This window comes from Hippopotamus amphibius, chromosome 1, assembly GCF_030028045.1.
Source record: "Hippopotamus amphibius kiboko isolate mHipAmp2 chromosome 1, mHipAmp2.hap2, whole genome shotgun sequence".
In the NCBI taxonomy this organism is placed as follows: domain Eukaryota; kingdom Metazoa; phylum Chordata; class Mammalia; order Artiodactyla; family Hippopotamidae; genus Hippopotamus; species Hippopotamus amphibius.
Window position 1 is genome coordinate 20,410,562 of NC_080186.1, and position 24,611 is coordinate 20,435,172.

General features: G+C 46.1%; 2 protein-coding genes across 6 annotated transcripts in view; both read left to right on the forward strand.

The window, feature by feature from the left end:
* CEP85 (centrosomal protein 85) overlaps positions 1–21,643 on the forward strand; it is a 38,653-nt gene extending 17,010 nt beyond the window's left edge. For 3 of the 5 annotated variants that reach the window (XM_057700962.1, XM_057700972.1, XM_057700979.1), the window contains 11 exons: positions 5,864–6,555; positions 7,384–7,517; positions 7,937–8,054; positions 9,116–9,301; positions 12,914–13,066; positions 13,268–13,419; positions 14,556–14,670; positions 15,604–15,654; positions 18,038–18,145; positions 19,317–19,542; positions 19,928–21,643. In XM_057700962.1, coding sequence (XP_057556945.1) covers positions 5,864–6,555; positions 7,384–7,517; positions 7,937–8,054; positions 9,116–9,301; positions 12,914–13,066; positions 13,268–13,419; positions 14,556–14,670; positions 15,604–15,654; positions 18,038–18,145; positions 19,317–19,542; positions 19,928–20,088 — 2,096 coding nt within the window. In that variant the 3' untranslated portion in view covers positions 20,089–21,643. Of the gene's footprint in view, positions 1–5,384; positions 5,557–5,863; positions 6,556–7,383; positions 7,518–7,936; positions 8,055–9,115; positions 9,302–12,913; positions 13,067–13,267; positions 13,420–14,555; positions 14,671–15,603; positions 15,655–18,037; positions 18,146–19,316; positions 19,543–19,927 lie in introns of those variants that run through there. The other 2 variants (XM_057700998.1, XM_057700989.1) reach the window with 2 other exon arrangements.
* Positions 21,536–24,380, forward strand: SH3BGRL3 (SH3 domain binding glutamate rich protein like 3). Its single transcript, XM_057735262.1, has 4 exons — positions 21,536–21,545; positions 22,723–23,051; positions 23,661–23,828; positions 23,942–24,380. Exons 1-4 carry the CDS (start codon positions 21,536–21,538, stop codon positions 24,005–24,007), a joined length of 573 nt encoding a protein of 190 aa, XP_057591245.1. The 3' UTR covers positions 24,008–24,380.
* The last annotated feature ends 231 nt before the right edge of the window (positions 24,381–24,611 follow it).

The following is a 24,611-nucleotide window of genomic DNA, read 5'->3' on the forward strand; positions in this document are numbered from 1 at the left end:
GTATTTTGTTTTTTTCATTTAAATGGTGGGTTCCTAGGAGGGCAGAAAACCTAATGATAATAATTACTGTTTATCAAATACTTTATGATGCATACTGTGCTAAATTTTTTCTGTTTTTTCATTAAGACCTTTAAGAAGTCTGTGAAATATTTTATTTCCAGTCTACAAATGAGAAAGCTGAATTTCAAAGTGATTAAATGAGTTGATTAAAGTCACAAAACTAATTACCTTGGTACTGGTACATCTGATAAGATGTCCCATCCACCAGGATGACTATAATCAAAAAGATAGTAACAAGCCTTGGTGAGAATGTGGAGAAACTGGAACCTTTGTACATTGCTGGTGGGAATATAAAATGTTGCAACTGCTTGGGAAAGCAGTTTTTCAGTTCCTTAAAAGGTTAAACATGGAGTTGCCTTATGACTCAGCAAATCTGCTCCTAGGTATATATACCCAAGAGAAATGATGAAAACACATCCACACAAAAACTTGTACACAGATGTTCATATCAGTGTTATTCTTAATAGCCAAAAAATGGAGACAACCCCATGTCTGTCAACAGACAAATAGATAATGTGTGATATACCCATACGATAAAATATTATTCAGCGATAAAAAGAAATGAAGTACCAATACCCCTCACAAACTGGATGAACTTTAAAAACATCTATGCTAAGTAAAAAAAAAACCAGACACAAATGACCACATATTGTATGAAATGTCCATAATTGGCCAATTTATATAGAGACAGAAAGTAGATTTAGTGGTTGCCTAAGGCTAGGGAAGTTTGAGTAAATGCAGCATGACTGCTAAAGGGTAAAAAGATTTCTTTTGAGAGTGATGAAAATGTTCTAAAATTGATTGTGGTGATGGTTACAGAATTCTGTGGATATAGTAAAAACCATTGAATTGTATATTTCAAGTGGGTGAAAATTGTATGTGAACTATATCTCAGTAAAAGCTGTTTTTAAGAAAATAGAAATGTTTGGAAAAAAATAAAAATAAGAATGAAAAGGAGAAAAACACATCTACTACTAGTACTGACTACTGACTCCTGGACACCTGGCGTATAATTTTTCTTTTCTTTTCTGACCGCAGCACGTGGCATGCAGGATCTTAGTTCCCCGACCAGGGATTGAACCTGAGCCCCTTGCAGTGGAAGCTCAGAGTCTTAACCACTGGACCACCAGGGAAGTCCCTGGCATTTAATTTCAACAGTTTGATAGCTGTGCGTGTATGGGCACAGTGTCAGTAAATATTGAGTAAATGGAATGATAGATTTTAAGGTAGATAGAACTTTAAAATTCACTTAATCCAGTTTTTTTTGCAGGTGAATAACAAAAATTCCCTGAGGGGTTAAGTAACTTACCTAATGTCACACAACTAGTTATTACATTCAGGTTTCCCACTTGTAGAGTTCTTTCCATCACTTGTGTAATCAAAAGTGTTACTGTCCGTGTAGCTGTGACTTGTTACAACTTTGTCTACATTTGCAGTCATGGGACCTTTTTCATTTTGACTAAATAATAGGACTTTAAAAAAATCAGTGGTCTGTTGAGTTGACTGGCTGTATCTCATTCAGTCAAATTGTTACACAGATTGTGTGTGATTCTGTGCTTTTTATTCCTTTGGGGAAATATATATATTAACTTCATAGTACAGTGTTAATTTTTTTCTTTTTTTATTTTTTTGACCACGTGACATGGCTTTCAGGATCTTAGTTCCCCAACGAGGGATTGAACCCGGGCCCCCGGCAGTGAAACCACCAGGTCGTGACCACTGGACTGCCAGGGAATTCCTGGTAGTATGTTCTTTTTAAATTGTAGTAGCCTTGACATAGTAGCCAAAGCCATTGGTCCAGAAGTTTCTTTTAAAAGAATCTAAGGTGTTTTTTCTGCCATGTTTGATGTATACCATGGTCTTAATCTTATTTCTTGCTCATTTAAATGGGTTCACGAATGTAGCTTGGTTTATTTGGAACGAAGTTGACAAGAACACTTATGACTGGTATAAAATATACTTCATTGTGGTTTTTTTTCATATGTTTTAAATTTTTATTTATATTGGAATATCATTAATTTACATTGCTATGTTAGTTTCAGGTGTACAGCAAAGTGATTCAATTATACATATATGTATAGCTATTCTTTTTCAAATTCTTTTCCCATTTAGGTTATTACAGAATATTGAGTAGAGTTCCCTGTGCTATACACTAGGTTCTTGTTAATTATCTATTTTATATATAGTGGTGTGTGTGTATGTTAATGCCAAATTCCTAACTTACCCCTCCCTTGTACCTTTCCCCTTTGGTAGCCATAAGTTTGTTTTTTAAGTCTGTGAGTCTATTTTCTATTTTGTAAATAAGTTCATTTGTAGCATTTTTTTAAGATTCCACATATAGGTGATATATCTTGTGATATTTGTCTTTCTCTGACTTATTTCACTTAGTATGATAATCTCTAGGTCTATCCATGTTGCTGCAAATGGCATTATTTCATTCTTTATGGCTGAGTAATATTCCATTGTATATATGTACTATATCTTCTTTATCCATTCATTTGTTGATGGACATTTAGGCCTTTTTTTTTTTTGTTTCCTGGCCACGCTTTGCGGCTTGTGGGATCTTAGTTCCCTGACCAGCGATTGAACCCAGGCCGTGGCAGTGAAAGCACCAAGTCCTAGCCACTGGGCCACCAGGGAATTCCCTATTTAGGCTTTTGATTCTACCCTTCTCTAAGATGTTTTACCTTAAAGATTCTGAAGGGACAGGATAGAGGTGGATACTGGAGAGCTCAGAAGGCTTTCAGCTTTGTGTTGAAGACTAAAATCATCACTGTCTTAATTCAGACTACCGTATTTCATAAACCAGTAAGGAATGTAGGCAGAAGTGATCAAAATTTAGCAATAGCTAAGTCTACCCCTTACCAAGAGAGGGGAATAGCTAGAAAGAGTGAATTGCTTTTGGGGGGATGGGAGTTGAGGGGCAGGGAATGTGTTTGAGGAGAGGAGAGATTTAGAAATATATCCTTGAAGTGACAAAAACCCAGGGATTTGGTGATTTGTAAAACTTCTCATAAAAATCACATATTCCATATACTAAATTTGGAAAGCCTTTGAAAATTGTAGAAGATAGTGGCCCTTTTGAAAATATGTTGCTATTTTGTTTCAAAACGCTCTAAAACACAAACCAGACTTAAAGTATAATGTAACTTGACATTTTATAGCACTTTCTCAGGATCACTCAGTTTCCTTAATTTAAATAGATAAGCCCAATAGATAAGTGACAAATGCTGACAAAGACTTCACTTCATCATCCATAGATAGACCACACTCACCAGAAAATTTGAAAAATCATATTCTCTTGGGCAATTGGTACCTTTCTTCTTGGCTTTGGTTTTGGCATTACTACTTTGGGCATTATGAGCTCAAAACAATTTGGTGAGTCTTGAGAGAAAGTGGTGCTGTGGATGGAGAATGGAAGGAGGTGTTGCTGAGTTTAGCATAGTAGCAGCCCTCATAGCCACAGTCTTACTGTCCTCTGTTCCATAATTATATTTTGGGAGTGGGGGCCCTTGCTGAGAGCAGATATTATGGTGCCCTTATGGAAGATTTCAAGCAGAGAGCTTACTAGTCTTAGAAGTCATAATCACAACCAGTCTGCCTTAACCCTGTTGACTAGTTCTGTATTTAAGTTTTGGGACATCAAAAACTGTGTCCTTTGACTCTGAAATATCCTTCTTTCTTGGTCCTGAGAAGCTGATGCATGTCATCAAAAATTACTGGTTGTTTTGCTTCTTGTTTGTTGGTTTTTTGTTTGTTGTTTTGTTTTTTTATAAATTTATTTATTGGCTGCGTTGGATCTTCCTTGCTGCGCATGGGCTTTCTCTAGTTGCAGTGAGCGGGGGCTATTCTTTGTTGTGGTGCGTGGGCTTCTCATTGCGGCAGGTTCTCTTGTTGCAGAGCGCGGGCTCTAGGCGCGTGGGCCTCAGTAGTTGTGGCTCGTGGGCCTCAGTAGTTGTGGCTCGTGGGCTCTAGAGCACAGGCTCAGTAGTTGTGGTGCACGGGCTTAGCTGCTTGGAGGCATGTGGGATCTTCGCAGACCAGGGATTGACCCCGTGTCCCGAGCATTGGCAGGTGGATTCTTAACCACTGCGCCACCAACCAGGTAAGCCCTTCTTGTGTGTTTTTAGTATGGCATTTTATATATCCCCATAGAGTAGAGGGAATTAGATACTCTGCATATATTATAAGGGATAATTTGGCTTGTTTGTGTTTTGGGGTTTTTTTTAATAAATTTATTTATTTATGGATTGGCTGTGTTGGGTCTTTGTTGCTGCACACAGGCTTTCTCTAGTTGTGGCGAGTAGAGGCTGCTCTTCGTTGTGGTGCACGGGCTCTTCATTGCCATGGCTTCTCTTGTTGCCACAGGCCCTAGGCGTGTGGGCTTCACTAGTTGCGGCACACGGGCTCAATAGTTGTGGCATGCGGGCTTAGTTGCTCCGTGGCATGTTGGATCTTCCTGGAGCAGGGATTGAACCCATGTCCCCTGCTTTGGCAGGCGGATTCTTAACCACTGAGCCACCAGGGAAGCCCTTCTTGTGTGTTTTTAGTATGGCATTTTATATATCCCCGTGACCATCTGAGTAGAGGAAATTAGATACTCTGCGTATATTATAAGGGATAATTTGGCTTGCTTGTGTTTTTAAAGAGCTGCTTACAAACCCATATGAGAAGATGATAGCTGACCTATACTCATGTAATTCTGGAAAAGGTTAGAATCTGTCCTCATTAGCTGAGTGTGTTTTGTGTTCGTTGATGGAAAATGAAAAGAAACAAATTGGAGGTCTGCTGTTCTCCATGGTGGATGTGCTCAGTTTGGAAAAGAATACTGGACATAGTTGAAAAAGGAAGACATTTATATTCCTTGTCCCCCTCACTCAGTTTTCTGCCTGCTGAAGGTAACAGGTATGCTTCCTCATATTCCTGTATTGTTGTTTGCTTGCAGCCCACTGCCCTGAGTTAGTTCTGTGACCTTGTAGCCCTCTTCAGAGTAGCACTTGAAAGTTGGGAATATATAGAAATACAAACCTTCTGCAGCAGGGCCAGTCAGAGAGTTGTCTCCCAAGACTGAGCAGGAGCTAAAGGAAACATAAATCCAGTCTGAAGGAAAGCGAAAAATCACAGTTGTATACAAACAAGGGGGTAAATAAAAGGCAAAGTATAAAATAGAGGATTTCAGTGTTTACCACTTGAGAGTGCTCACTGTGCTAGAATGAAACCTGAGAGTTACTAAGAATAACTTCCCATATCCCTGCAGTCAGGTCTGGTGTGTGGGAGTGAGAACAGAATCCTGATTCAGATGCTTGTGCTCCCTGCCTTAGATACAAAGCAGCACTATCCAGTTCGCCTTATTCTTTGGATGTTGCTCACCTTCGCTGGGGAGCTTTTGGAAATCACAGAGGATTCTGGCAGCCCTTGGAAAAGACTTGTTAGATTGGGTTATAACTTAGAATTGCCCAGCTCTTAGAAGAGTAGGATCTAATCTGTTTCCCTTAAGTAAGTGATTTGTCTTTAAGTTCAGTTTTCAGCTTTGTTGAATGGCAAGATTTTTTATTCAAATGCAGAGGACAGAGTATAAGTTAAAAGTGAAGCCAGTGTTGCCTTTTGTTTGCCTTGTCAGTGGCATTTGAGATCCTAGAACACACATCTCCTGTTTAGCTGCTGTGTTTTTTGCCTGATACTTGTGGTGACAGTGCCCTCTCTGCCTGGTCTTAGGACAGGCAGAGAATGTCCAGCATAGCAGCCAAACTCAAGAAAGCTTGCTGCTTCAATTTTGACTTATGGAAGACTGTTCTCTCCGCAGATTTTTGCAGCTCAAGTAGCAGCCCTTCTTTCCAGCCCATCAAAAGCCACGTAACCATTCCAACAGCCCATGTGATGCCTTCTACTTTGGGGACCTCTCCTGCCAAGCCAAGTTGTCCTGCCGGACCCTCTTCTTCCAAACTTCCTTTGTCAGGGTTAGCTGAAAGTGTGGGGATGACAAGAAGTGGAGACCTCGGTGCAATGAAACGTTCTCCAGGCCTATCTAGAGATTTCATGTATCTTTGTGGTGCTGCTGGAGAAAATGGAGTTGAGCAGTCCTGGTTTCCAGCAGTGGGCCATGAAAGAGAAGAAGAGGCAAGGAAGTTTGATATTCCCAATATGGAATCTACCCTCAATCAGTCGGCAATGATGGAGACACTTTATTCAGATCCCCACTACCGAGTCTACTTCCACAACCCAAGGGCTGACACAAATAAGGAGTTATACAAAGTGTTGCCTGAGACCAAGAAGGCACCAGGCAGTGGGGCTGTATGTGAGCGGAATGGACCACACCCTGGTGGCAGTGGGGTTCTTCCTTTGGGACTCCAGCCTGCTCCTGGGCTCTCCAAGCCTCTACCTTCTCAGGTGTGGCAGCCGAATCCTGACCCTTGGCATCCCCGTGAGCGATCTTGTGAACTCGGCACTTGTCGGCAGCAACTGGAGTTGATCCGTTTACAGATGGAGCAGATGCAGGTAGGGACCCTTCTTTTGTTGGATTTTGCAGTTTCTGTGCTGATCTTAGAACTATATAGGTTTTGTCCTATAAGTTTTGACTCCAAAGAAAGCATTTGTAGAAAGGAGGGAAGATGTTTGTAGATAGGAAATGAAGTCTTGTGAATGTCATCAAATCTGTTGCTAGTCTAATTAAAGACCAGATAGGTTCTCCAAAGCAGAGGATTACAAACGGAAACCCAGATTAGGACGCCAGCACTGACTTTGTATGTATGTATTTATGTACCAGTGACTAGGCTAGGTACTTTAACGTACAGAATCGTACTTAATCCTTTTATCACTCTGATGAGGTAAATGTTGAAATTTACCAGATTCTTAGAAGTAATCTGTCCAGGGTCATGGAGCTGGTAAGTGGCAGAGCTCTAGGGTTTAAAAACTATCTTTGAATCCCATGTTCTTTCTACTGTTGCACTTTTGGTTTTTTTGGTTTTTTTTTTAAAGTCCTTGTGCTGCTTAAGAATGGGAAGAAAGGAAGCAGGACATATTCTCCTTTCCTGGTTGGTGAGGACATCTTAGCTCCTGGTTTGCTTCTGTTGCCAGATAATGAAAGATAACTGACCTTTTCTTAGAAGCTAGAGCCTTTCTGAGCAGGGAGTGTCCAGTTGGCAGAAGTCTCCCTGGCAGGTTCTTTCCAGTCATACATCAGAGCTAAAATTATTTCATAAACAGTGGGCCTTCTCAGACTGAGCCAAAGTAAGCCTTGACTGCAGACCCAGCTGGGTACAGCTTAGATGTTTTCAGGTGCCTGTAGGTCGAGATTAAGCCCCTCTGGGCCTGCTTGTCTTTCAGCTTCAGAATGGAGCCATCTGCCACCATCCTGCTGCTTTTTCTCCTTCATTACCCACATTAGACCCAGCACAGTGGATCAGCATCTTGAACAGTAATGAACACCTTCTGAAGGAAAAGGAGCTCCTTATTGACAAGTAAGGGGGCAAGGGGTGTCATAGGGCCAGCCTCTGCTGTCCCGGCCTCCACTACTGAGGTCTCCCTGAGGGCAGTGCATCCTTCTCTGCTTAGGACCCTGCCTTGCCTCATGGTAGAACTACATGGTAGGTCAAGAAGCAGCCTAGTCCAGAATGTGAATAATGTGATAGGCCAGTTTCGTATCTCTGCAGGGCCTGTGGGGAGTACCTAAAGGAGGCGTGGCTGGTTCTTTGCAGCAGATCTTTCTTCATTTCCCCTCAGTTTTCTCATTTGCTCTTCCTCCTTCAGGAAACAGCACTACCCAAAATCCAAGGTCTTTGTTTACAAAGTGTGGTTTGTACCTAAGGAAAGTGGGGGCTCATATTGCGGGTGGGTTTATGTCAGGTCCCTGGACCTCATTCTATTCTGGCTTTTGCAGGCAGAGGAAACATATCTCTCAGCTGGAGCAGAAAGTGCGAGAGAGCGAATTGCAAGTCCACAGTGCTCTTTTGGGCCGCCCAGCCCCCTTTGGGGATGTCTGCTTGCTGAGGCTGCAGGTAAGCCTTGGTAGCCAGGATGGCATTCTGCTTGTCATAACTCAGTATCTTTCCTATGCTTGGCACTATTAGGCATCCAGGAGGTAGAAAATGGACCAAGTGTTGTAAGATGTCCCTGCCCTCAAAGAGTAAACATCCTAATTATAAAGTATCTCCTGTTCTGCACCTCTAGGGGTAGAAAAGGCTTGAGGGTAGAATCAAGTAGAATCCGGGTCTCTTGGTATCGACATACGTGGGAGAAAAGGAAAGCAGAGCAAGGTGCATAGTAAGACCCTAGAATTGAGTGGTGTCCTGAGAAGTCTTAATCTACCAGCCCTGGCTAAGTGGAGGGAGAAGCAGAGGTAGTGCAGGATTTAGAGCCATTCCCATTTTTATTCTTCCATGTTTAGGAGCAACTGAAGGAAACCATGCTCTCACGTAGGTCAATAGCTCTAAAAGAAGTTGGCGAAGCTTCTGTAATTTGGGCTTTTGAGTGATGGGTATTAGACAGATTATAGAACTGTACTGGCTTTGCCACCTAGTGGGTCTGTTAAGACAGTATTTCATCTTATAGGATCAGAATGTTAGTGTGAGAAGGGCCGTTACATAAAATCTAGTTCGGTCGTCTAATTTACTGATGAGCAAATTGAGGCCCAAGAAGGAGGAAGGATTTGCCTGAAGTCGTATAGAGAATGGGTGGAGAACCAGGCCTTGAGCTCAGGTCTTCTGATATGTTGTCCTATATTCCTCTGTTATACTACAACTCCTCAAGTATTGCTTTAAGCCAGTGGTTCTGAAATTTGTGCATCTGAATCACCTGGAGGGCTTCTTAAATCACATTATTGAGAGCCATCCCCAGAGTTTGATTCACTGGGCCTGGGAGTTGGGCTTAAGAATTTGCATTTCTAACAAATTCCCAGGTGATGCTGAAGCTGTTAGTCCTAGGATCACACTTTGAGAAGCACTGCTTAAAGAAATTCCTAGAGAAAGATGATATTTGACCACAAAGTATGCTAGGTATAAGTAAAGTACATAGGACTGTGAGGGTAAGGAACAGTTATATATTGAGAATCTTTCTGCAGGAATTGCAGCGAGAGAACACTTTCTTACGTGCACAGTTTGCACAGAAGACAGAAGCCTTGAGCAAAGAAAAGATCGAGCTTGAAAAGAAACTCTCTGCTTCAGAAGTTGAAGTCCAGCTCATCAGAGAGTCACTCAAAGTGGCACTGCAGAAGCATTCAGAGGAGGGGAAGAAACAGGAAGAAAGGGTGAGCTAAGGAGCTGATAGGTTTCTAATTCACAAAGGAGTTGGCAGTCAGCCCTCTTCTGCTAAACCCTAAGCTGTTTCTGGCCCCCGTTCTTGGAACTTGGAGGAGCCAATTGGGTGAGAAACCCTACATTGACTTCTCATGCCTGACTGGTCTGTTAGAAATGGAACCTCTCCTTTCTACGTCATCTCCACAAAACTACCACAGACAGGGAAAGCCATATAATCTCACAGTCTCAGGTTGTGATGGGCCACCAGCTGGCCTGGGTGGAAAACCAGCCTGGGCAGTCATACCTAATGGTATTGTTGCAGGATGTACCTGTGGTACATCATTCAGCCTGGTTTCTCCTCACTCTACCTAAGAAGTAGGTGAAGAATCCCATATATGCAGCTATTTGGGGAGTTCTGTTTTTTTGGGTTTTTTTTGTGGGGGGGGGAAGTTTTTACTTTTTTGCCAGTGCTCTTAGAATTGCCTTAAGGGTGAGATTGGTTATCATAGAAGGAGCTAAATCTTTTGGTTCTGTTCATAGCTTCCTCTAACATGATATTCTTGGGGGATCAGTTGCATCAAAGTCAGCTAAAGCAGTGTTTCTTAAACTTTAATGTGCTTAGGAGTCATTTGGAGATCGTGATAAAAATACAGATTCAGATTTAGTTGTTTTGGGAGGGAAAGGGGCCCTGAGATCCTGCATTTCTAATAAACTCCAGGTGATGTTGGTGCCATTGGTACAGCACTGACTTAGAGGTTTATTAAAAAAAAGAAACTTTTAATCAACATAATACTTGTATCTAAGTTAAATAACCAACATGTTATCAAATATCAACATGTTTATAATAAAAATAAGTGGTTCCGTGCCCAGCCCCACTCCACAGAATTATCTGTCCTCAACTCTTTTCTTTCTCCTAATATATACCTCTATATTTCTGAATAGTCTTCTTTTATTGTGCTTTTTCTCTGTTTTTGTTTCATGAATGCAATATCTTTTCTCTGATGATATCTGCATCTGCTTATAGTGTTGTTTCTTGTTTCCTTCAGGTCTTTTTATTTTGTTTTGGTGTCTTTCATGTTAGAGGCTTGGTGATCCTTGAATGAAAGAGCGCTCATATTTAAGAATGTAGTAATTTAGGGACCTCTCTGGCACAGTCCAGTGGTTAAGCCTCAGCACTTCCACTGCAGGGGGCACGGGTTCAGTCCCTGGGCTTCAATCCCTACTTGGGAAATTAAGATCCCACATGCCGCACAGTGCGGCCGGGAAGAAAAAAAAAGGGTGTAGTATTTTAAAGCTGCGTGGTAGTTTCCTGATGGGCTTCCCTGTAGGACGATCAGACTTAGTCTGCCCTTTTCACTTGGGAACCCTCAAATATCAGTATCTGAATGTCTTATCTCACTCTCTGTAGAAGAGAATCTTCAGCCTGCTGCCTGGTCGGGAGACTGGGGACAGGAATGCTTTTGGCCTTTGGGTTCTCAACACTGAGAAGGAGATTAGGTTTAAAGTTCCACAGTGCTATACATAGATTTTTACTTATACTTATTTTCAACCCAGTGCTTCCCCCACCCCCGCCCCACCATGACTGATTTCCCTGAACTGGACTCTCTCTAATTTGCTTTTCTCCACAGAATAAATCTCTAGTCTCCTTTTGGGGAAAAGGTGAGAATAGTATCCAGCTAACCTGAATATAGACTTCCAGTGAGTGAATTCCCCTATTTTTCAGGTCTGTGGCTGATACCTCCCTCCATCAGTTATCTGGTGCTTCAAGTACAGGGGTTCTTGCAGGTTGTGAAGGGCACATTGTTTTCCAAGTTGTCTGTAATTCCTACTGCAGGTTATAACTCCTCTGCTCCAAGTTATTTATCCCCCCATTCACTTTCATCTTCTGAAAACATGTTGCAATATCTTGTATACTTTTGTCTTCTCTATTGACTTTAAAAAATTAGTACTTTATGTTCCTCCTGTTGTTTTAGAGATGTTTTGGAAGGGAGAAAAGATAAACATCTCTGACCAGTCTGCCATTTTTTTAATTCAAAGTCGGTTATCAGCATGTTCAGTAAACTTCCCCGGTGATTTTGATGCATAATAAAATGTGAGAATCACATGGAGCTTGAAGGCTACAGATTGTACCCTGGGTAAAGCTTTTGACTGATTTTTCAGGGTTCCCTCTTAGTACTGTGTTTTCTTTGGATTAAATTTGGCCTGTGCCTCTTTGGCATCAATAGATCTGCCTTACCTTTCCTCTAATTTCTCTTGCTTCCTCCAGCTTCCTTTTTCATAAGCCAAAGAAAAAGCCGTTCAAGAAAAAGTTTCCATTCAACAAATCTTAATTGATTGCCTGCTCAGTGCCAAGCATTGTGCTGGGTGTTGGGGATATGATAATATGATAATAAGCAAAATGGACACAGCCCCTCCTCTCAGGGAGTTCACAGTCTCATTAGCCCTTCCAGATGATTGCTTAGCTTTGTATCATGTGGTGCTTAGGGAAGAACGCATTACCTATCTCACCAGAACAGACCAGACTGGCTGTATGTCTGCTGTATGTATAGTTATATTTACTTTTGCATTCAGTTCTGATGCAGACCACTCAGAGTTAGCATCAGACTCCACAGGTTTAAGGGCATGGTCCCCCAAAAGACTATTCTTATTTATTACTTCAGATGCCAATTGCACGTTTTGGGTTCCCTAGACTGCCTATACTTCTGACTAGCTGGCTACAGATCCAGGGGTTCCCATGACCCCCTTCAGGTTAAGTAATTCACCAGAACAGCTCAGAACTCAGAATTAGTTAGGATATACTTAGGATTACAGTTTTATTATAAAAATACAAACCAGGACAAGCCAAATAAAGAGACAAATAGGATGAGGTCTGGGAAAGTCCTGAAAGCAGGGCTGGCATAAGTTTTCCCCCTTGGAATCAGAGCCTGTTATCCTCCTAGCACATCTGTGTGTTCATCAACCAGGAAGCTCTGCTGAGCTTCAGTGTTTCCAGAGTTTTTAATTGGGGGTTTATTATGTAGGCATGATTGAACTCAATCTCTTGTCTTTGTCGCCTCTTCACAGGAAGTTGGGCACAACTCCGCTGGTCTTTTAGTGACCAGTCTCCATTCTGGGTCATCTTATTAGCATAAATACGTCTATGGTGGGTGCTCGTGCACTATAAATAACAAAGACACTCCTGTTATTTGGGATATTCTAAGAGTTTAGAAGTTACCTCCCAGGAACCTGGACAAAGACCGGGCAAAATTTTTTTTTTTTTGGCTGCACTGTACAGCATGTGGAATATCCCTGACCAGTGATCCAGGGATCAATTGAACCCGTGCCCCTTGCAGTGGAAGTGCGGAGTCTTAACTTACTGGACCACCAGGGAAGTCCCAAATTCTTTATTATGCAGTAGAGCTACCAGTTTTTGACAACTGCCAAAGGAGCCCCTCTTCTTGTGTGTTAACTCTGCATTTTATGCCCTAAGCTCAAATGGCAGAATTTTATCAGCTTCCTGCCTTCATTGTAGTAGAAAACTTTATAGCCCTAAGGGCAAAGACAGTGATCACTTCAAAAAAAGTTGATATTCAGGGTTGTAGAGGAGTCAGTGGAGACAGATTCTCAACATTTCTTTCCATTAGGTCAAGGGTCGTGATAAACATATCAATAATTTGAAAAAGAAATGTCAGAAGGAATCAGAGCAGAACCGGGAGAAGCAGCAGCGTATTGAGACCTTGGAACGCTACCTGGCTGACCTGCCCACCCTGGAAGACCATCAGAAGCAGAGCCAGCAGGTAGAAGAAATGTCTGGGCATACCTGGGGCAAGCAGGGAGTAGCCAAGCAGGGGGGCTTTCTTGGCCTCTCCTGCACATGCAGTTACCTTGTGGCTTCCTGAGTCATGTCCAGACTCACACCACAGCTGAACTGCAGATTTTTTGAGATACCCAAAGTCTTCCTCGGCTTGTTGACCTAAGCATGGAATCCTGTCTCTCAGCTTAAGGATTCTGAGTTGAAGAGCACAGAGCTGCAGGAGAGAGTGGCCGAGCTGGAGAGTTTGCTGGAGGAGACCCAGGCAGCCTGCAGAGAGAAGGAGGTTCAGCTGGAAAGCCTGAGACAGAGGGAAGCAGAATTCTCCTCTAGACATAGGTAAATACCGCTGTGGGGTTGAGGAAAGGAGTGGAGAGCTATGTCCTGGTCCTGGCTACCCCACTCACTACCTGTGTGACTTTGGGCAAATCACTTCACTTCTCTGAGCTTCATATTCTTTGGATTGTAAGTAATAGGAAAGCTTTTTATGGTCAAGGACTATGTCTTTGAGAAGGAATGTGGGGGGTGTAGTGGTGCAGTGGGGTGTGGTTTGTCACTGTATCCTTTGGAAGATCGTAACCCAGTGCCTGGCATAATAATACTGGATAATAGTCCTCGAATATGTATGTGTTGAATGAACAGGAACACTTTATAAACTGAGAAATGAGTACTATATATTTGCGAAAGTAGATCCTGATGCTGAAGACTGGGGGTTATCCACATTTTGAATCTTGTAAAAGCTACCAGGAGCATCTGTTTCTTCTCCTGAGCCCTAGGGATTGCTCTCGATTGCCGCAGTAGGTTCTGAGAACAAAACGCGATTCCATAATGTACCCTTAGGGTGTCTTGGGAGCCTCCTCCATGTTAATAGCAGTTTCTGAAAGTGTGGTGGCTGTGTTTCAACAGCCTCTTGGACCAAATTCAGTTTCTAATGAGATGGATTGGATTTCTCATCCCATATTCAACCACAGTGACCCTGTTGTTTATTTCAGCAGATGGGCCATGATGAAAGTGATTGTGGGGATCCGTGGGAGGAGAGAGACCATGGGTTGGAGTCAGAAGCGAGGTTAGGGGACAAAGCTGGGTTTGCCCCAGACTGTGTGTGCAAAGAAAAAAAGGAGATTTTTTTGGTGTTTTCTTAAATTTCTGCATTGTATATGTGTGACTTTTATAATTTAAATACATGTGATGAATGTTTACATTCAAATATCAAAACAAAGAATAAAAAAGCGTTGGGGAGAGAATTGGTAGCACATCATATAGATGCTGGCCTCTAGGGAAGGGAACTAACATAGACTGAACAAGCAGTTTCTGTGTGGCACTCCCTACGTTATACAGACCTAAGACGTTATCCCCAGCTATGGCTTAGAAGGGCCTAAGTGTCTTGCCCCAAAATATACAGTAAATAGTGGAATTAGGAGTCAAAGCCAGGTCTCTCTGACTTCAGAGTTCTTGAAAAGGCCACTGTTTTTCAGCCTGCAAGATAAGCGGTGTGTGAAGGAGGCCAGTGGAGAAGATCCAGCTCAACAGGGAGATGGTCCCCAAATGGAAACCGAGTCCTGGCAGAAGGAACGTGATTCCCTTCGAAAGGTGACTGAGGGTGTCCAGGCTGTAACAGGGGGTAGGCTTAGAGGCAAGAAAAGATTGGGTATTGGTAGGGAATCATGAATTTCTGGCCCCGAGCCCCCTAGGATCTGCTACCCAGAGTTTTTTCTCTTTTCTGAGAAGTCATCCCTGCATAATAAATTCACATTTTATATATTCATCCTTATGACCAGCAATCAAAGTTAGGGAAGGACATGCCTCTGAACATCCAAACTTAGATGCTTCAATATGGTGCGGTGAAGCTTGGTGCAGCTCGTTCATGGCCCAGGCCCTGTACAGAACCTCTTGCACTGGGCAGAGTTGTAGCCAGTGAGGGGGCTCTAATTCAGCAGAGAAGAAGGCGCCCAGGGCCTACCAGTGAGGTTAGTTGAAAGTCAGTAAAAAAGAAGACCCAGAAATGGTTCAGAGAGTACCTGAGGTCTCAAAGGACAGGAAACTGGGCCTGTTTAAGTTCTCTCCTTGAACAGTCAGTGTGACCAAAGCTATAAGTAATGATAACTGTCATAGCCCTGGATAGGGCAGGCTTCATAAACTGAATTTTCAGTCGTGTCCTTTGCCAAAGAACAAGAATGTACACTGACTGTTTATGAAGTTGATTCTACTGGCCTACAGTCATCAGGGTGAGGGTGTCTCGCTCCACCTGACTTTTCCATGGTAAACATAGGTCCACACTACATTCCTCTTTGTGTAAATCTCTTTGTGACTGGAGAACAGGAGTGTGAAGCTAGTTAGACAGAATAGGGAGTCTGGGTTATATTTCTGTAGTTAGAGCTAACTTGTCTTCACTGTGTTCTCACTGTTGATTGGCTATAGCCAGTTGGGCTAATAGCCAGACCACAGATCCTGGTGCAACCTCTTGCCCTCTGACGTCACTATCAGCATGTGCTTACAGCCTTCCTTGATAATTTTGCCTTTCAGATTGTGGAGAAGCAGCAGCAAAAGATTGATCAGTTGCGTTCACAAGTACAGGTGAGCTGGAGTCCTTGGGACATTGTTGGGGCAGGACTTGATGGAATTTCTAGAATGCAACTAACATTGTTCTCTGCCATGCAATTTACTCGGTGTTAGGAGTACAAAAATGAGACCCACTTGGTGCTTTTAGCCTACAGTCTTTTTTGGGAAGAGGTTTTAGCACAGTGCTGTGAGAGCATCCATATTACCCTGGGGGAGCATGAAAGGGTCAGTGAAAGTAGGGAGGTCAAGGAAGGGTTTCTGGAGATCATGAGCCTCCTTGAAAGAGGAGGAGGAGTTAGCCAGGCAATGAGGAGGCACAGGATAGGATGGTACTAGAGTTCCTGATAGAAGGAACAGCATGGGTAGGAACACGAAGACATGAAACAGCAGGGTTTGCACGTGGAGCTGCAAGCAGTTTGATATTGTTGAAGTAAGGTGATAAATGGAGAACTGGGCTGTGGGAGGGCTGGGACTGTCCAACTAAGTTAGCTTTTATTCTTTAAGTAGGTGATGGGAATCTACCATAGCATTTAATTGAGGTATGATATGGTGAGGTTTGCAACTCAGGCTTGAGTGTGGAAGAAGATTGTCACTTGGAGAGAGGTGAGGCTGGAGGCCAGTGGACTGTTGCAGAAATCCTAGTGAGAGATAATGAGGGATGATGCATAAGGCAGCATAGCAAGAAGGAGATGTGAGGGAACAGATTTAAATGAATTTTAGGAGGTAAAATTGAAAGGAATCAGTGACTGACAAAATGTAGAGGTTGAAGAATAAGGAAAAATCAAAGACAACTCCTGGTTTCTATTTTGGGCTCGAGTAGGAGTGTCCTTAATTGGGTTCTCCAAGAAATCCTAAATGCACGTTCTCTTTGGACTCCAAAAGAGGTGTTCACACCAAAATGAGCGAAATGCAGTTCCTCTGAGGAACAACTGAAAACTGCAGTGCTACCCTTGGCATTACGTGGGTCTATTTAGTGCACATATTTCAGGTCCTGTAAGGAGACAGTTAAGCCTAGTCAGTGTTTACATCCATTTATTTATTATTATTATTAGCTGCACCGCTTAGCTTGCAGGACCTTAGTTCCCTGACAAAGGATTGAACCCGGGCCCTAGGCAGTGATAGTGCGGTCCAGTCCCAACCACTGGACTGCCAGGGAATTCCCTACATCCATGTAAAATCCCAGGATTTTAGTAGTTTTTAATGGATCTCAGAGTATGTTTCCTGGAACTCTGAGGTTCCACAACATTTTAAATAGTACATTTCTCCATGATGAGACTTCTCAGACAAATTAAAATGCCAGGTGAATTTGGTGAAATTAGGTGGATTCAGAATGGTCACCTTGGGTATTTCATGGCGGTGAGACATTCTCCTTGGCTGCTAAATTTTTTATTAATACAAAATGGAAAAGTTCAGAAATATTATTTATACTTTATTTGTTCAAATCAGTTTCAAAACTGGGGGGAAATTGGAATGAACAGAATGAGAGGCAGAAGATAATATGTAAATACCTCCCTCTCCTGACCCTGACTACCCTTGCGTGCGCACGCGCGCGCGCGCACACACACACACACACACACACACACACACACAATCTCTCTTCTCTCTCTGTCTCTCTCTCTCTCACTAGATTAGGAGCCTGAGAGAGTGCCCTTTACCCCTGTCATCTCTGTCAAAAGCATTTAATATACAGTATTGTCAAGGGCATTTGGCTGTGAGCTCCTCGAAGACAGGGATTGTTTGGTATTCTTTTCAGTATCCCCAGTGCCTGTCAACAGAAAGTGCTTGATAAATAATTGAACTCAATTGAATGGACATTCCTTGCCCTCAAGAAAGTTATGGTCTAGTGAAGGGAGGAATCATATACACAACTAACACATGTACTCATGAGCCATGATGGAGGTATGAGTAGATGAGTAGCAGGGCAATATTAGGATTAATTGGATCTGATTTGCAGATTAAGGAAGGTTCCGGTGGGAGGTTTCCTGGGTGACTGGCAGAGCAGAGTGGGGCATTTTGGGCAAAGGGGAAGAGGAGTGAGCCAACAGCATTGGAGCTGGAACTTTTGGGGCTGAAAGCCAGTCAGTCATTCATTGTGACTGGAGCGGAGGCTGTGTGGAGGGTAAAAGGAGATAAGGTTAGAAAAGTAGGTAAGGGCCAGACTGGCTTAGAATGCCCTGCTGAGGAGCTGGCCTCTGTTGCTACATGATCAGGGGCTAGAGAAGGGTTTTGATGTGAAGTCACAGATCAGGGCTGTTCTAAAATACTGTAATACCTTAGCAGCATTGTGTGGGCAGGGTGAAGCTTTACTATGAATATAGTCTAGACTGGAGACAGTATGGTCTGAACCAGACTTATTACCCCTGATGTGTTCTCCCACCCTCCTTGCCATGGGATTCAGAGCCTAGAACAGGAAGTGGCTCAGGAAGAAGGAACAAGCCAGGCCCTGAAAGAGGAGGCCCAAAGGAGGGAGACAGCCCTGCAGCAGCTGCGCACAGCTGTGAAAGAGGTGAGTAGCATCAGCCAGGCCTCTTGGTCCTGTCTTTACAAATCTGATTTCTCTGTGTATCCTCCTCATCCCTCCTCCCACAGGAGCACCCATGTGTGAGAGGTCCCTGCTAAGCTTTTTTGGTGGAGGAATAAGAAGGGACATTGCATCATCCTTTATATTAAAGGTCCCAAGCCTGTCTTTGAGTGGCCATAATTACCCAGGAATGCTTTTTGGATATGGAAAATCACTTTCTCTTATTTTGTCTTCTTGCAGCCACAGGTTTGTGGGGTTGGGGATGAAGGGTTCAAGAAGATTGAAGGTTTGGTGATCCTCATGGAGTAAACAGAGCTGTCAGCAGGGGGCAGCCAAGGTTACTGGCCAAGTGCCGAGGAAGGAGTCTCCCAGAGCTAGGATTGTCACATGACCCAGTGTGGGCGAAGGGCTGGGACTGGAGGAGGAACTCTATTCAGTGTCTTTAAAACAGAATTGAGGTAGGAAGAGAAGGAGTGTGCATTAAGCTGTTCTGGGAAAGGGAGGGAAAGAGACACAGATATATGTGAATAGCTGGTCTCTTTAGTGAAGCCTGACTCCACTGAGGTGAAGGATTGAAAAGGCAGGACACGTTTCAGCACTGTGTCCTCCAGGTCCCCAGCTTCTTCAGCCCCCTCACCCCTGCCCACCCAGTGGCCACTAGCTGTCATGTTGTCTTTCTTGCCTGCTTTATTCCTCTGACACATTCTCATCAGGCTGGCTGGTGGCCACTTTTGTCAGGGTGGCAGGGAGAGATTGAAACCAGTGTCTCCTCAGATTTCACAGTTCACGTTAAGCCTTCTCTAATAGCCTGGCTAACAGAGTTGGCTGAGGGACTGGCTTCAGATAGAGTTCCAGGGGGCGGGAGTATCTTCTCTGGTTCCTGAACAGAAACCTGGAGGCTGCTGACTCAGTCTGTTGGGGTGCAGTTTCCCCTCTAATGCTGCAATCCTGTGGGTCCAACCTATCTGCAGGAGAACCTAGGCCTGATGTTGAGGGGGAAGAGGGGAGTGCAAAGCCTGTTGGTAGGGGTGGGGAGGAGGGACATCGCCTTTGACTCATAGCTTCCCCTCCACACAAATATGTCCATACTTATACGCAGATACTCTGATGTTTTCCTGGGCCTGGGTTAATGTACTCAACCTGTTTATCTGCTCAGCTTTCAGTACAGAACCAGGACCTCATTGAGAAGAATCTGATGCTCCAAGAACACCTGCGCCAGGCCCAATCAGGGTCTTCATCTTCATCAGACACGGCCCAGCTGGCATTTGAGCTGCACCAGGAGTTGGCCAGTTGCTTTCAAGATCTGCAGGCTGTCTGTAGCATTGTGACCCAGAGGGCCCAGGGCCATGACCCCAATCTCTCCCTGCTCCTGGGCATTCACTGTGAGTCCTCAGGCCAGTCTGGGACCCAGGAGAGAGTGGCTTTCATTCTTTCACCCCTATCCACCTTTCCCATCATTATTGGTAATGTCTGAACTGGGCTCCGTGGCCTGATCACCACCCTCTGAGAGCCTGTGTTTTGCAAAGTAGACATTCAGTAAATCTGTTTCGGAAACAGGTATCCTTATGGGGTGCCTGGGTGCAGGACAAACAAAAAAGTGGCCCTTAGGCAGCAAGTTTTCAGTCCATTATCCCTAGTTGTTTTTTCAAATGTGCTATGTTCCAAGACCACAGGCCTTACAGTACTGCCTATCCATACTGCCCCTTCCACATGAAAGCGTCTCCTGACTGACTTACTAATATTCTCTTGAAATGCTCTCCTCCCCAGCTGCACAGCACCCAGGAACTCAGCTAGATTTTCAGAAGCCAGATGTGATCAGGAGGAAACTAGAAGAGGTTCAACAGCTACGCCGTGACATCGAGGACTTAAGGACCACCATGTCAGACAGATACGCCCAGGACATGGGAGAAAACTGTGTCACACAGTGAGGAATGCTGGGGGTGGGACAGGCTGTATTCCCCCAGGAAGAATCTGGTCTGCTGAGAGCCTGGTTTAGCAGGTCCTGCCCTGACAATCTCTTGCCTCCTATCTGCTGCTATTCCCAGAGAGAAGGGGTGGAGGGGAGGTATGAGCCTGCATCTGGAGCCAAGGGCTGATTAGAGAAGTTTGTTTGCCCTGCCCCACTATGGCTTTGCCTTGTTGGATTGTATTTGTCCTGTCATACTGATTCACCTTTTGAGGGTGAGTTACTAATTAACTTTCGCAGGTAGACTGGGAAGTCCTCACAGACTGTTCCCAGTTGCAAGCTGACGTCAAACAGGCTGCTTACCTCCCTTCTCCATCCTTTGGGATGGATCCACATTCATTCCCCCTCCATACCGTGGTCGTGCTGATGCCCAAAGTTCCTTAGAGGAGCCAGGAAAGGCTGAGTACCAGTAACAATGGCCATTGGAGAATTCTCAGGCCCCATGTGCCACCTTCCTGGGACTTGAGCTGGCTCTGGGTTTTCATAGGCCCAGTCCCACCGCTTCTTCCTCAGGGCTCTTATTCTCACAGATGCCTCAGGGTGATCTATTCGTTAGCAAAGTATTCACTAGAATTGGGGGCCTAGGGATTATAATGAGGGCTCCTTCATCTGTGCTACCATGTCCATTTACAGAGACCCCACTCTAGTTGCCCTGTGCCCTTGGGGCCCTGGTCATGTGGTTAGCACAGCCCTTTCTCCTTTGTTCTCAGGCTGGCCAGGTAGCCCCCTTCTTGGGCTTTGAGTGCAAACTGTCTCCTCTATGACTCTGGGTTTGGGCAGGATTTTCCCCCAGGATACCACAGGGCAACTGTCAAGCTGCTCACCCCCTTCCTCTGGGGCTGGGGCCAGTGCCCAGCCTTCTGATTTGTGCCTCTCTTGTGTTTGGGGTTGGGGGTCCTTTCCCTTTCCTGCTCTGGGCTCCTTGAGAGTTCAGAGTACCCAGCACAGGTCAGCTTTAAGGTACAGCTTTCAGTGTTTTCCATTGTTTGTTTCTCTGGGTCCTTTGGACCCACTGATTTCTGGTTTCTCTTGCCTCCTCATTGAGGGAGCATCTTGTAGTTGTTTGTTTCTGGTTGTTGGGGCAGCCCCAGGCCTCCTCTAGACCTGGAGCCAGGCCAAGCCAGGCCATGTGTGGGGAGGGGGGAGCACTGAGTAGTTCAGGAGTCCAGAGCCAGCCACTGGGAGATTCTTGCTAAGCTTTGGGCTGGCAGGACAGCATCCTGGACATCACTGCTGGCCTGAATGAGACTCCTTAAGTGTTTCTACAAGTTTGTGTTTTATTTATGGCGTGACTTATCCCTTCCATTCAGAGCAGCCCCACCCATCCATCCCTTCAGCCTCTGGGCTCCAGCCTCCTAAAAGCAGAGCTGCCTGGTTGGTCTCCACCCTGTACTGGGATCCCAGCCACCATGCTCACGGGTATTTTTCCTCATAAAGTTTATAAGCAGTTATTTATATGAATCCTTGTTATGTCAACTGGTTTGTATTGCCTATTTTGATTACAAAATAAAATTTTAACTGACTCCTCAGTTTTCCATTGCTTTCCATCACCATCAGTGCCTACTCCACCCCTCATTTTGGCTTGCTGGAGCCAAAGCGTGGGTGTTTAGCCAAGTTCTCCAAACAGCAGCAAGCAGGGAACTTTGGCAGGTCCAGCCTCATGTCTGTATTTCTACCACTTCTGCTCCTCTGTCCTTCTGTGGGGACAGATAAGATCTCTTCCCACAACACTTTCTATTGGGTGAAGCTGCCCTGAGTCATAGAGCAAGTTTGTCATTGGGTTTCAGTAGTCCTCTGAAGAGGAAGTCTGCTGCCTGTGGGTTGCTGTAAGGAAGTGGCTTCCCCAGAGCAGGGCAGGGCACTGTGTTTGCCTCGAGGAGCTAGGATTGTCTTCCTGGGCCATCCTTGGCGCCCCGGGCCTGGGAGGACTTACGGGAGGCGTCATGTCAATCCCAGACAGAGAGCTGAGTCTCCAAAGTTGCGCTGGTTGCTCCCTCTGCACCCCCTGCCTTTTGCTGTGAGCTTTGGAGTGCCATTTGCAGCATGGATTTGGGGTGGGCCTGGGGCCATCCCAAGACCAGCAGTGGATCTTTAACAAGGGCCCAGACTCTCAGGAGTCCTGACACCAGCCTCTGCCTCCACCCAGTCCAGAACTAGAAAACTCTCATACCTTGGCCTCCATCTGGCTCTTTGAGGGTGTGGCCCTGTCTCTTGCCACCATCGTTACTTGTCTAAACCTGCCGATCTGAGCGGAGAGGAGCTCTGGGGAAATCTCCAAGCAGGGGCCGTCCCTGCTGTGGTGTGCCCGCGGGGTTAGCTATGTGTGGGTGGCCCCTGGGACAATGTGTGTGTTGGGGAGGGTGGATGCCTTGAAGCAAGACTCCCTACCTGGGGAACTTTAGGTTTGAAGACGGCCCAAGCCTTCAAAGCCCAGAGCTGAGCGGCGCTGTCGTGGCACCGGGGGGGTGGGTGGGTTGCTGGGTGCAAGCAGACCCTCGCGAGGCTGAGGGCGAGGCCTCTGCCGAACCCTCAGCCCCGCCTTTCCCGGCCTTTCCTGCCGACAGGTCGCTCCCCAGCCTCACACTGTGAGCCGCAGGTCAGGGAGGGCTGAAAAGGGCGGCCCTGTGTGGGACCGGGTCCTCGGTGCGCCCAGTCCCCAAGGAGGTGGGGCAGGGGCCCGGCGGTGCGCGGGGCGGGGTCGCGCAGGCCCCGCCCCGGCCGCGCGCCTGTCCGCACCGCCCATTGGTCCCGAGAGCGGTGACTCGCGGGCTGAGCAGGAAGGAAACCGCTCCCGAGCGCGGAGGCCTGGTCTCCAGGCCGTGCAGCTGCTGCCACCGCCACCCCGTCTGCTTGTCGGCCCGTCGGTCCACCCGCAGCATGAGCGGCCTGCGCGTCTACAGCACGTCGGTCACCGGCTCCCGCGAAGTGAGTGCGCGCCCTGGGGTAGAGCGCGGGTGGCGGTACCGTTGCTCTGGACCCGGAGCCTGGGACCCGCCCCCACGGCGGAGGCAGCGAGGTGCTGGGCACCGATTCCTGAGTTGGGCGGCGGGGGTGGGGGGTGAGGGCGGGGGTGGGGGGCGTGCCGGGCTCCGCGGCCGCATCCTGCACACCTCCTTCGGGCATCCCGGGTCCTCAGCACCCCCACTACCAGGCTGATCTTTGACCATGTCCTTATCTTGCCCTTCCTCTCCTCCACTGCGTGTGTACCTGGGGCGGAGGGTGGCCCCTTACCAGTCTCCACCCAGGCCTGCCCTGCTTTCTCCTTGCTGAGCTCCTGGCTCTCCCCACCCATAATTTATTTCACGTACCTTCACTCTGACTCCCCTTCTCATGGTTGGTGGTTCCTGTCTCATCCCACACCACCACAAGCCTGACTCATCTTCCCAACTCCTAGTGGCCAGAACCCTCCCCTAGGGTGTGGAGGGGCACAGGGAGACAAAAGCTCCTGGCCACAGTCCCTTTCTTTCTGCCCAGGATTCCCCCCCATAAACCCTCCAGTCTGCTCACTAACCCCTGCCCGCCCTCTGCCCCCAGATCAAGTCCCAACAGAGCGAGGTGACCCGCATCCTGGATGGGAAGCGCATCCAGTACCAGCTAGTGGACATCTCCCAGGACAACGCCCTGCGGGATGAGATGCGAGCCTTGGCGGGCAACCCCAAGGCCACCCCACCCCAGATCGTCAACGGGGACCAGTACTGTGGGGTATGGGCCTGGGGGTTGGGGGTGGAGGGAGTGTTGTAGGGGTTTGCCAGCCAGAGTCAGACTTGAGACAAAGCACCAGCACTCAGGTGACCACCTCTCGTCCCCTCCCCCAGGACTATGAGCTCTTCGTGGAGGCTGTGGAACAAAACACACTGCAGGAGTTCCTGAAACTGGCCTGAGCCAAGTCAGCCCCCTGGACTCCGTCACCACATTCCCTGCAGCCATCACCCAGCCTTGTGACCAACTCCCTGTTATTCCTAACCTTCCGACCTTGGAGCCCCTCCCCCCAACCCAAGACCTATCTCCTCCCCTAACTGCAGCCTCTATTCTCCTCTAATCAAAGGCAACATTCCTTACCCATTAGTCTCAGAAATTGTCTTAAGCAACAGCCCAAGTGCTGGTTGTCCTCAGCCTAGCCCTGAGGCTGCCGCCCTACCTGGTACTGGCTGATGGGCACCTTTGTTGGTTCCATTAGCCAGGGCTCTGCCAAAGGCCCCGCAATCCCTGTCCGGGAGCACCGCAGAAACAATTAAATGTTCCATTCCATTGGCATCGTGTCTGTTTGGTGTGGCCTGGACATCCCAGATCTCTGCCCTGAGCAAGGCTGGTAGATGTGATTGTGCTGAGTGTGTGCTCCTGTGGGCAGGTCGATTGTCCTGTGTGGCACCTCTGTGTGACAGTGCATGTGTTTGGATGTATGTCCAGCACACACACACCTGTGTGGACTGACGGTTTCTAGAGACAGTGTGGGTGGGGCACCCTCCAGTGTGCATGTATGAGGTG

Coding starts and splice junctions, on each gene's coding strand:
- SH3BGRL3 (XM_057735262.1), top strand. Junction 23,052..23,660: donor CGGTCACCGGCTCCCGCGAA/GTGAGTGCGCGC, acceptor CTCTGCCCCCAG/ATCAAGTCCCAACAGAGCGA. Junction 23,829..23,941: donor ACGGGGACCAGTACTGTGGG/GTATGGGCCTGG, acceptor CCCCTCCCCCAG/GACTATGAGCTCTTCGTGGA.